Source organism: Trichechus manatus, unplaced genomic scaffold (genome assembly GCF_000243295.1).
Source record: "Trichechus manatus latirostris isolate Lorelei unplaced genomic scaffold, TriManLat1.0 scaffold00005, whole genome shotgun sequence".
In the NCBI taxonomy this organism is placed as follows: Eukaryota; Metazoa; Chordata; class Mammalia; order Sirenia; family Trichechidae; genus Trichechus; species Trichechus manatus.
Genome location: NW_004443941.1, coordinates 16,507,544 through 16,520,758, shown reverse-complemented (window position 1 = coordinate 16,520,758; position 13,215 = coordinate 16,507,544). Strand labels below are relative to the sequence as shown.

At 39.0% G+C, this 13,215-nt stretch overlaps 1 protein-coding gene across 2 annotated transcripts in view; it reads right to left on the bottom strand.

Moving 5' to 3' along the window:
* SRBD1 (S1 RNA binding domain 1) overlaps positions 1-13,215 on the bottom strand; it is a 246,975-nt gene that overhangs the window by 199,959 nt on the left and 33,801 nt on the right. For both annotated transcript variants that reach the window (XM_023735454.1, XM_023735462.1), the window contains one exon: positions 2,840-2,936. In XM_023735454.1, coding sequence (XP_023591222.1) covers positions 2,840-2,936 — 97 coding nt within the window. The remainder of the gene's footprint in view (positions 1-2,839; positions 2,937-13,215) is intronic.

The window sequence follows — 13,215 nt, the reverse complement described above, 5'->3', positions numbered from 1 at the left end:
AACTGAAACAACACCCATACCTCACATCATGCACAAAAACTAACTCAAAATGGATCAAAGACATAAATATAAAATCTAAAACGACAAAGATCATGGAAAAAAAATAGGGACAATGCTAGGAGCCCTAATGGCATAAACAGAATATAAACCGTAAGTAACGATGCATAAACACCAGAAGAGAAACTAGATAACTGGGAGCTCCTAAAAATCAAACACTTATGCTCATCAAAAGACTTCACCGATAGAGTAAAAAGACAACCTACAGACTGGGAAAAAAATTTTTGGCTATGACAAATCCGATCAGGGTCTAATTGCTAAAATCTAAGAATACTGCAAAACCTCAACAACAAAAAGACAAATAACCCAATTAAAAAATGGGCAAAGGATATGAACAGATACTTCACCAAAGAAGACATTCAGGTGGCTAACAGATACATGAGGAAATGCTCACGGTCATTAGTCATTAGAGAAATACAAAATCAAAACTACAATGAGATACCATCTCACCCCAACAAGGGTAGCATTAATCCAAAAAACACAAAATAATAAATGCTGGAGAGGCTGTGGAGACACTGGAACACTTATACACTGTTGGTGGGAATGTAAAATAGTACAACCACTTTGGAAATCGATTTGGCACTTCCTTAAAAATCTAGAAATATAAGTTACCATACGATCCACAATCCCACTCCTTGGAATAGATCCTAGAGAGATAAGAGCCATCACACGAGTAGATACATGTACGCCCATGTTCACTGCAGCACTGTTCACAATAGCAAAAAGATGGAAACAACCTAGGTGCCCATTGACGGACGAATGGATAAACAAATTATGGTATACTCACACAATGGAATACTACGCAACACTAAAGAACAACGATGAATCCATGAAACATCTCATAACATGGAGGAATCTGGAAGGCATTATGCTGAATGAAATTAGTCAGACCAAAAGGACAAATATTGCATGAGACCACTATTATAAGAACTCAAGAAAAGGTTTAAACACAGAAGAAAACATTCTTTGATGGTTACTAGGGTGGGGACGTAGGGAGAGCAGTATTCACTAACTAGATAGTAGACAAGAATTATCCTAGGTGAAGGGAAAGACAACACACACTACAGAGAAAGTCAGCACAACTGGACTAAACCAAAAGCTAAGAAGTTTCCTGAATACAACCAAACACTTCGAGAGACAAGAGTATCAGGGGCAAGGGTCTGGGAACCGTGATTTCGGGGGTCAACTGGCATAACAAAGTTTATTAAGAAAATGTTCTGCATTCCACTTTGGTGAGTGGCGTCTGGGGTCTTAAAAGCTAGCAAGCGGCCATCTGAAACGCATCAATTGGTCCCAACTCACCTGGAGCAAAGGAGAATGAAGAACACCAAAGACACAAGGAAAATATCAGCCCAAGAGACAGAAAGGGCCACATAAACCAGAGACTCCATCAGCCAGATACCAGAAGAACTAGATGGTGTCTGGCTACCACCAGTGACCACCCTGACAGGGAACACAACAGAGAGCCCCTAATGGAGCAGGAGAAAAGTGGGGTGCAGAACTCAAATTCTAGTAAAAAGACCAGACTTATTCATCTGACTGAGACTGGAGGGACCCCAGAAGACATGGCCCCTGGACTCTCCGTTAACTCAAAACTAAAACCATTCCCGAAGCCAACTCTTCAGACAAAGATTAGACTGGACTATAAGACACAAAATGACACTCATGAACAATGTGCTTCTTAGCTCAAGTAGATACATGAGACTAAATGGACAGCTTCTGTCTGGAGGCGAGATAAGAAGGCAGAAAGGGACAGGAGCTGGCTGAATGAACACGGGAAATCCAGGGTGGAAAGGAGGAGTGTGCTGTCACAGTGTAAGGAGAGCAACTAGGGTCACATAACAATGTGTGTATAAATTTCTGTATGAGAAACTAACTTGAACTGTAAACTTTCACTTAAAGCACAATTTAAAAAGAAAAACCAAAGAGGAAAAAATATATATATAATTCTTCTACTTCAACTCATTCCTTCCAGGGCCACTAAAAAAATAGAAAAAGTTTTCTCTCTCACATTGAAAAAAAAAAAAACCCTGAGAAGCAACAGTATTCACCTGGTTCACCTCCACCTCTCCTCTCCTCTGCACAGCCCACACAGCCAGTGATACAGAGAGAGAGAGGAAGAGCCACCTTCAGCCAGAACCCTATCTTCTCTTTTGATACACGAAAAAGAAAGAGGGACAGAGTACATAAAAACAGGGTTTTAAATTAACGTCTTTTTTTTTTTTTAATGATATATAAAATCCACAAGCCCAAGTAGAGTCTAAGTCAAAGGACTCTAATCTCTTATAAGTTGGTACTGTGATACCAAACGGCTCTCCCCATCAGCCAAACTGCATTTTGAGGTCAGCACTTCCTTACACGTTCTCAAGTCAACCCAGTCACTGGTAAACACTAGAAATGAGCTATTATAAAATTAAGTACATACATCACAATATGTTTAAAAGTAATGCCACCCACTCTACATGAACATGAATCTCTCTTTAGTATATATTATCTAATGCAGTGGTTTTTAAACTGTGTTCATCAGAGCCCCGCAGTGAGGGGCCTCAGTGTAAGGAGGATAAGTAGGCAGAGTTCCAGGCTTCCTGCCCAGAATTCAATTAAAGTAACTTTACTTTTATCTGTTTTATATATTAAAGCTCTGTTGTTTGAACAAAGAGTTCTGCTACTAACAAGGAGTCTGAAAACAAAATGTTTTTAATGAACGCTAATGTTAGCATTAACCATGCAACCCTTACCAGCACAATTCCACAAAGCAGAAAACTCTCTAAGAGTTACTCACAATTTCCGAATGAAGTCAAGTGTGTCTTTGTCTTTAGCAATCATGTCTGCTAATATATGCTGCACTCCTGTTTCAATATCCTGGAGCGTTGAAAGCCCTTTAGAAAACGGGTAAGAGGAAAAACGAAAACTATAAGATTCGTTTTAAATTCTGTAATGAAATCACAATAAACTGATTCCAGTCAAAATAAAACCTTAAATCAACAAACTTGAGACAGAAAGGTATCATAGTAGCGACCAGCTTCCCTCTGCATTAAAAATCTCCAAAAGCAATAATACCCCTTTACACACTACATGGCCTAGAGGTGAAAAACGCAGCTCAGGAGCTAGCTGCCTGGTCTAATTCTGATTCCACCACTTAGAAACTTTGTAACCCTGGGCAAGTTACTTGATCTCTATGTGCTTCAACTTCCTATAAAAAGGGAATAATAGCAGTTCCTTCGTGGAATAGTTGCAAAGATTACACAAGTTATGGAAAATGTGTGTTAGCCGAGTCATATCCCAAGGTATAGCATTTTTTCCCAGTTACAAAAATTCTCCTTTACAAGCATTTTTATTAATAATCCTACGTTGGCTTAGGAGGCATTTATTCAGATTTTCAATGACCCATCTGAATTTCTCAAATGTCATGAGCAATAAGTAGTGCACAAAACAAGAGTCATCATGTGGTTGGCCATCTTCACAGATGAGTAGTTTACCAACGGTGCATTAGGTCCTTCCCAAGTGCTTTTTGTTTGCTCATTTACAGCAGTATATCTTGTATATCATGACCCCTGTGACGTCTATGAGAGTGCTCATTTGCATTGTTTTCTTCCATTTCTTTTGTCTTTATTATTCTGTTTAGCAATTCTTTGCATTAAAGCTTGAATTATATAAACACTGAGTATCACATACAGGTAGTCCCCGACGTGCAATGTATTCGCGTTACGACGAAGGCCACTTACGACCATCTTTTTTTTTTTTGGAACACTTATCATTAGTAGTATGTACTACGTACAGTGTTGCAGTACCTAATTTGCTGATGTTCAATCATTCTCAGATGTTCACTCAAAGATGTTCACTTTCATGATTTACTATACAAAACAGTGCCGTATGGATTTATTTTTCTAAACTAAGTGAAGGGCTTCAGGTGTTTGAAAACATGGACCCAAACGCTGATCATTTTGCTAAAGTAGATAGGCAGATTCGGGAAGCAGTGAAATGTTACCGTGAAACATATGAAGAAAAAAAAAGGACCAGACAACTCTCACTAATTTTCTGACTAGAAACACCACCCCTATTCCCAGCGATGATCTGGATAATCCAGAACCTTCCACAAGTGAAGTTATTACTGCAATTGACAAAATGCCAATCTTGTCTAACTCTTCATTACCAGAGTAAATTTTTATAATTTGTGTATTTTTTATGTATGGATGTATGTATTAAAATATGCCTGTAAGTTTATATGTAATGTTTCCAACATCTAAAGACAAATAAAAATTGGATTTACAAAGATATTGATAAGGCAAAAGTGCTGTATTTTTCCACAAATAATGTGCGCCTTCTGTGTTTGTTTGCCAACCTCGCCCTCCCCCCACGAGGTATTTTTGTAAGCATGCTACGCTAATTTTTTTTACAATAACATGTAAAAACAATTGGCATAGTAGCACTTATGAAAATACTTCACAGGGAGAGGGCATGGTTGGCAAACAAACATAGAAGGTGTGCATTATTTGCATAAAAATACTGTAATGAAAACTAAAAATAAAATGAAGTATTCAACTTACATCAGAACCAACTTACAATAGAGTTGTCATAATGAAACCCTGTCGTAAGTCAGGGACTACCTGTATATGTTTTCCTGTGAGCATAGTTTTAAGTAATGGGTAGAAAAGCAAAAGAAAACAAGTGAACAGCCTCATTATGGAATAATTAATAAAATGTCTTATTGGATTATGCTATGATAACTAATGTTAATTACTGAAGTAATTATTATTTTAAAGAAATTTAAAGAAAAAAATTTGGCCACTGAAATTAATAGTACTTCTGTTTACATTTTAAGAGGATTTCCCTATGAGGGAACTTTCAGAACAAATTGCCTTTGAGAGGTGAAAGTTTATGGATGTAAGCATTTACAACAGTGTGACACATAGTAAGCACTCAATAAATGTTTGTTCTTTTATTAGCTAACTCCCTAGATTAGTCTTTATCTAAGAAAACCATTCAAAGTGTATTAATTCTTGGATTTCCCAAAGTACCTCAGAATATCATTACACAAGGTTTAATGAGAATATTCTTTGATAATTCCATAGTAAAGGTGGACTCCTTCAATGAAGGCAGAGAAATGAAAAGAGAAAATTATAGACTTTGCTATAACAAAAGGCCTTTGAAAAGCCCCCATCATTTTGGGAGACTACAATTTAGGAATCTTATGTAATTAAAATTCTATGCGACAGCTAAAGGGCAGTGTTTTGTATAGTCTAAGAACCCTAAAATAAAATCACACTAAACCTGTTGTTGTCAAGTTGATTCTACTTCAGAGCGACCCTATAGGACACAGTAGAACTGCCCTCATAGGATTTTCAAGGAGCGGCTGGTGGATTGGAACTGCTGACCTTTTGGTTAGCAGCCAAGCTCTTAACCACTGCACCACCAGGGCTCAGGTACTTGTTAAAAATGTAGATTCAAAGAGTATGGGAATCTACTGTTTTAAAGAGAATCCCAGATGATCCTGTTACTCATTAAAATATCAAAAACTACTGCTAGGGAGCTGTCCTGAGCTACCTCTAGAGCAGTGGTTCTCAATGGGAGGTAGAAATGATCAGAATCATTTGGTAAACTCTTGCAGATTACACACCCCCTCTCTCAGGCCAACCAACCAGAAAAAGGATTAGAAAGGAAAAGGCCCTGTGTATTCTGAAAGAGTTTCTACCCCTATCAAAAAGAACTGATTTTTTGGGTTTAATACAGCCAAGGATAATAGGAGTTCCAAAAATTTAGCACCTCAGTGAAATCAGGAGGAAATAAGGTCCACAGAACCAGAAAATTGTATTCCTTGCCTTGTAGTAAGATCTCTTTAGCTATAGATTCACCAAAGCTCCACAGCTGTAACAAAAATTGAAACGCCAATATTTCTTTTTACTTTATCTACACTAAGGCTACCTCTTAAATGCAACAAAATAATCAGCTGTTCCTCCTGGTATACAGCATAAGAATATTCTGGATCTCCTAGAATGTAGTCCATTTTTTGCACAGAATAACTTTTTGACTCAGATTAAACTCTTATTGGCCTGTGGCAAGCAAGGAGTTCGTTATACTGGGGTGAAAGGGGTAAAAAACCTTGAAATATTTGGTTTCTTAAATATTCCCTTGAGGAATAATGAAAATACTTCTTAATAAAAATAGTAACAGAATTGAAGGAGATCATGATATGTGTTTAGAATAAAGGATAAAAGGGAAAACATTTCAAACAAACTGTAAAAAGCAGTACATAGCCGGTTTAGAATTAATTATGACTCACACATTTGTGATCAGGGTGAAAGATAGAGGGGGTAAAGCAAAGTACTGCTGTAACTGTGCTGGGCCCTGACTATCCCCATTATCAGAAGTATCACCAAATATCATCATCATGTATTCCAGGCACATCATTATATATGTAACAATTAAGAGATACTGTTATCAAAAAACTACCCATTTGGAACTTAGTGAGTATGTGAATTAAGGAGACCTTTGTACCAAAGGAGATAAGGGATAAAAGGAAAATAAAACAATCATAAGGAGAAAAACTAAAAATAAATTAGGGATAAAAAATTCTGAAAGCTCCAACATTCCATCCTAATAAAATATACCATGAATGGGTACACATAGTTCCCACTGTGGCTATATAATCTCAGCTACTATTAAAATATTAAATGTTGCAACCATTTGAAAATCTAAATAAAAACACAAGCAAATTAAAATTTTACTTATTCCAACCCATCTCTAAATTCAAATAATTGTATTTTACTTTTCTTTTTATCATTGCCCTTTTCAAAACAGATGTTAACGTGTGGATTTGCGTATGAACAGACATTTGTATTCCTACAGACAAGCATGTTCAATTTTTTAAATCACAAATTCACATTTGCTAGATGATTTAAAATAAAAACAGACTATGGCATGCTATGACTCTCTACAGTTTAGCACATATCATAGATTTTATTATCAAAGGCTGCCCCCTACAGACATTTCTGTCTCCCAGCCCAAACAAGGCCAAAAGAAACAGACTAGTGATCCTAATCAAAACACCAACCTCCCTAATCCTACAGAGAAATCTGAAAAAAAGCCACTCTTACCCAAAAGGCAGCTCACTCTAAGGCTCATTTTGAAATAAAACGAATGCATCTTGACATGTTATCAGTTGTCACTTTCTTTGGGTTTTTCTTAGGAATCTCTCACTTGGAACTAAACTTCAGAGAAAGGCAAACACTACTCTTCTAGAGAGTGGAAGTGTGGGAATGAGGCTTTACATGCACATCAGAATTGGTAAAATTCTTTTAAAAGGGTAGATACGACTTTTATAATTAAATATTTTTTTAGAAGTAGAATAAAACCTTTAAAAAACAATATAGGCGAATATAACCTTGGGATATAAAGGAATTTATTTAAAAAGAAAAAAAGCAATTATTTTGAAAAAAATTTTAACTGAAAAGAATAAGAAATTAACTATAATAAAAATAAAATCTTCTATTTATCAACCGACAGCATAAAGAAAATGAAAAGACAAGTTATGAACTCGGATAAGTGGTCTGCAACACATGTAACTGACAAAGAATACCTTGGGGGCAGAGCCAACATGTCGCTATAGACAGAAGCACCATGCCAACCCTCTGTAGCAAAGGCCCAAAAAGCTAAGTAAAACAGATACAAACGTCAATCCTGGAACCCTACACATCCAATGAAGGGATGAAAACTAGATCAAACATCAAATGGAAAAAGAAACTGACGGAAAACAGAGAAAGAGGAGAGGTACAGAATGGAGGTCTCCTACCAACTAACATGGCACAACATCGCCATCTTGGAATAAATCTAGCAATGACCTCGGATAGGGAGTACAGAGATGCAACTTCATGGAACTCTCAAGAGGAGACACAGCACCCAATAACCAGAGAAACACGTTCTCCCATACCTCATCATTCTGCCCCATATAGCACCTCCACATAGTCTCGACAGGTCATGCCATGCCATTCAGCTAGAGGGCCACTGGACCACCACCACCCTGAGTCCACCCTACCCCCATTCACAAGCTCCCCCTGTACCATTTTTTTTCACTTTCTTCCTTTTCTTTCACCCTCCCGCCTAGCCCCATATGCTACCTCCACCCCTTCCTGACAGGCTGCACCGTGCCACTCAGCTAGAGAGCCACTGGCCAGCTGCCATCCCAGCGCCAGCCAGCCCAACCCTTGACCACCACCATACCAATTTCTTTTTGCTTTCTAATTTTTTCTTTCTTTTCTTTCTCCATCCCACCTAGCCCAGTATGACACCGCCCCTCTCTACCCACTGGCAACCAGGTCCACACTGCCCCCACCAGCCAGCCCCCACCACGTCAATTTTTTTTTCTTTTTTCTTTCCTCTTTTCTTTCTCCCTTCCACCTAGCCCGGTACCCACTACTCCTCACTGGCCCCCACCATGCCACCAGAGTCAGAACGTCACAGGTGCTCAGGTCTGCCACCACACCAGGCTCAAACCATCCCTACCCCACCACTCTACTAGCTGCTGAACAGTGAGAAGCAAGCCCATACCACTTGCCATCCGCCACTCCCGCCTATCTGGTGAGGGGCTGTGAATACTTCCATGCCAATGGACCAATACCAGGAAGAAGACAGCACCTGCCCAATCCGCCCTCAGCCACCTCGCCAAACCAGTACACAGTGAAGTAGGCATGCCCTGCCTGCTGCTGCCCTGCTCACCCAGACAATGTGGTGAGAGCTATCGTGCCCACAGACGAGCAAACAGCAAAGCACACCCAACCCACCTGCCCTGACATATCAACAGAAAAATAGCAGGACAAAACAAACAAACAATAAAGAAAGAAATAAAGAAAATAATACTTCAATGACTCAGAGACAGTAGACAATACCAAAACATAAAAAAGCAGGACAAGGTGGATACAAAAAGTGACCAAAATAAAGAATCAGATGACATTCTGATAGAAGAAAAGGCAGCAGAACTACCTAATATAGGATTTGTAAGACTAATATTTAGGGCTCTCCAAGAGATTAGGAAACAAATCAAGGAGAACACAGACAAAACCAAGTAAAAAACGGACAAAATCATGGAAAACACAGACAAACCATAAAAACATAGCCAAAATCAAAGAAAAACACATCCAAAATCAAGGAAAACACAGACAAAACAATACAGAATTGAGGAAAAAAATACAAGAACAAAATATCAAAATAAAAATTAGAAATCATACAAAAACAACAACTAGAAATCCAAAATATAAACAACAAAATTTCAGAAATGGACAACTCAATAGAAGTTCTTAGTAGCAAATTTGAACAATATAAGTCAGAAGCAGCTAGATTGAAGACAAATCCATGGATGTCACTTTGAGGAAAAAACAGAGAAAAGAAGGAAGAAAAATGAAGAAAACCTAAGAATTATGTAGGGCACAATCAAGAGCAAAAATCTGTGTGTGACAGGAGTTCCAGAACAGGAGGAGAAAATGGAAAACACAGAGACGACTGCTGAAGATTTGCCAGCAGGAAATGTCACAAATATCCTGAAAGAGCAAAAGCTGATCATTAAAGAAGCTCAACAAACCCCTCGTAGCAACCCTTTAGGACAGAGCAGAACTGCCCCATAGGGTTTCCAAGGAGTGGCTAGTGGATTCAAACTGCTGACCTTTTGGTTAGTAGCTGAGCTCTTAACCACTGCATTACCAGGGATCCTCATATAGAATAGACTCCAAAATAAAGTCACCAAGACATATCATAATCACACTTGCAAAAACCAAAGACAAAGAAAGGATTCTGAGAGCAGCTCGAGAAAAATAAAAAGTCACTTACAAAGGGAAAACAATAACACTAAGCTCTGATCACTCGGCAGAAACCATGCAGGCAAGAAGGCAATGGGAGGATATATATAAACCACTGCAAGAAAAAACTTACAACCAAGAATAATATCCTGCAAAACTCTCTCAAATACGATGGCGAAATTAGGACATTTCCACATAAAAAGACATTAAGGAAATTAGTACAAACCAAACCAAACTTACAGGAAATATTAAAGGGAGTCCTTTGGTTAGAGAACCAACAACATCAGACAACAACCAGAGTCTAGGACACAGGATAGCATTAGCCAGATACCAACCCAGGTAAGAACTCTCAATAATAAAGCAAAGCTAAAAGACTTAAAACAGGGAAACAGAGACATCAATCTGTAAATGACAACAATAAAACAATAAAAGGGGGAATCAACGGTGTAGGGATAGAGCTTTCAAATGGAGAGTAAGTCAAAGCAATATCAAGTAATAAAAGACTAGTTCAAACTTAGGAAGATGAGAGTAAATTTCAAGGTAATCATAAAAAAGTTAACAAACATAATCACCACAATGAAAAAGAAGAAAAACATACTCAGAGAACACAAAATCGATAATAATGAAAGAAAAGAAAATCAACAAACGAAAGGAACTCAGCACAGGAAAGAAAGTGGGCCAAAGAAAAGGTCAGCACCACAAGAAAAAAAGCACAACAATATGACAGTAATAAACTCATACCAACCAAAACCAAACCCAATGCTGTCAAGTCGATTCCGATGCATAGCGACCGTACAGGACAGAGCAGAACTGCCCCATAGAGTTTCCAAGGAGTACCTGGTGGAATCGAACTGCTGACCTTTTGATTAGCAGCTGTAGCTCTTACCCACTATGCCAAAACTCGTATCTATCGATAATCACACTGAATGCAAATGGCTTAAATGTGCCTGTAAAGAGACAAGAGAGCGGCAGAATGGATTAAAAAACAAGATCCATCAATACGCTGCCTACAAGAGACATACCTTAGACACAAAGATATAAATATATTAGAAATCAAAGGATGGAAAAAAAGATATATCAAGCAAACAGAAACCAAAAAAGGGCACAAGTGGCAATACTAATCTCAGATAAAATTGACTTTCAGACAAAATCAACCATAAAAGACAAGGAAGGACATTATACAATGATTAAAGGGACAATCCACCAAGAAGTCATAACCTTAATAAATATCTACATATCCAACAACGGGGCTCCAAACTACAATTTAAAAAAAAAACTCCAACAGCACAGAAAAGAGAAATAGCCAGTTCCACAGTGATAGCAGGAGACTTCAACACACTACTCTTGGTAAAAGATAGAACATCTAGAAAGAAATGCAACAGAGATACGGATACTCTAAAGGCCAAAATCAACCAACTTGAAATCAGAGACATATACAGAATACTCCAACCAACAGCAGCAAAGTATACATTCATTTCCAATACACATGGAACATTCTGCAGAATAAACATCATAGCCACAAAGCAACCCTCAATAAACTTCAAAACACGGAAATAACACAAAGTATTCTCTCAGATCAAAATGCCATAAAAATGGTAATAACAGGAAGATCAAGGAAAAAAACTCAATTACATGGAAACTGAATAACACCTTGCTTAAAAACCACAAGGTAATAGAAGAAATCAAAGCGGGAGTAAAAAATTTCCTAGAATCAAATGAAAATGAAAACATGTCATACCAAAACCTTTGGGACACAGCAAAGGCAGTGCTCAGAGAACAATTTATAGAAATAAACGCACATATCAAAAAAGAACGCGCCAATGTCAAAACACCCCTACAACTCAAACAAATAGAAAGAGAACATAAAGAAGCCCATACTCACCAGAAGAAAGGAAATAATAAAAGATTAGAGCAGAACTAAATGAAATAGAGATCATAAAAACTGAAAAAAATCAACAAGACCAAAAGTTGGTTCTTTGAAATGATCAACAAAATCGACAAACCACTGTCCAAACTGACAAAAGAAAAACAAAACAGGAAGCAAATAACCCACATAAGAAATGAGACAGGGGGAGGCGTGGTCAACATGGCGGAGTAGTTAGATGCTTCCTATATCCCTCTTACAACAAAGACCTGGAAAAACAAGTGATTTGATTCTATGTGAACATCTGGCAGCCCTGAACAAGACAAGGTTAAGAAATCCATCTGAGTCATACGGGAGAGGAAGACCATTTGGAAGAGGTAAGGAGGGCTAGAGCCGCGGCGACAAAACTGCAAAGACACAGCCACACCAGTCCCCGGTGAAGCAGGCAAACAGCTGTGCTGGGCGCGTGCTCAGGAAGCAGCGTCCACATCAAGAGAGACCTGGCAGCAGAGATTCTGCTCGGACACTCCGAAACAGTGAAGACCACCTCCCAAGAGGCTAGGATAAAGTACATGTGTGCATCTTTCATGGCCATTAAAAAAAAAAAAAAGCCCCTTTGGGAAAAAGCTCTCTCTCTTTTACTTCCCCTTCCGTGCTCTGCACCGGATTTGGGAAAAACCTCTCTCCCTTCTACCTCCTTCCTCTGCGCTCTACACCAATTTGTGAAAAATGTCTCTTTTACCTCCTCCCTCCGCGCTCTGCACCGGGAGTCTACTGGACCGGAAGTAGATCCCAAAAGGTGCCCTGACCCATTCTCCTGGTCTTGGAGAGGGAAAAAATAAGCTGCTGGGTCCCCTAGGCCAGGAACACAGGGTTGGCACAGCTCCTTTCCTGGCCACAGAACTCAGGGGTCCGCAGACTCCGAGTGCCTTACACCCCTGTGTAGACTTGTGGGGACCCATCTCAATAGCGTTAGCCCTCACTGCCACAGTACAATGGGGCAAACAACTGAAGTTTAACTTCAACTGCTTCAGCTGTGAACGGGCAGATTTGTGACCCTCAAAACAGCCCTGCCCCTTAAGTAGGCACTTTTATCGATCTGCAGCAGGGTCCTGAAGACTGGTGGTAGCTCCTAAAGAGCCTAGTCACCTGCTACAGGAGTTCCAGAAAAAGTGGTGCCCTGGAATCTTTACAGCCAACAGAGTGCGGTGATCTTAGCCCGGCTGCAAAACTCACCTACCTACTCACCCTAGAGAATAGGGACACTCTTTCCTTTCAGACTCTCAGGGGCAGCCGTCGGTCCCCTGCCTGGCTCAGATAAAAGAATTAAAAAGAATGAAGAAACTCTAAGAGTCATGTGGGACTCTATCAAGAGAAATAACCTACGAGTGACTGGAGTACCAGAACGGGGGGGATAACAGAAAATACAGAGAAAATTGAAGATTTGTTGACAGAAAACTTCCCTTGTATCATGAAAGATGAGCAGATATCTATCCAAGATGCTCATCA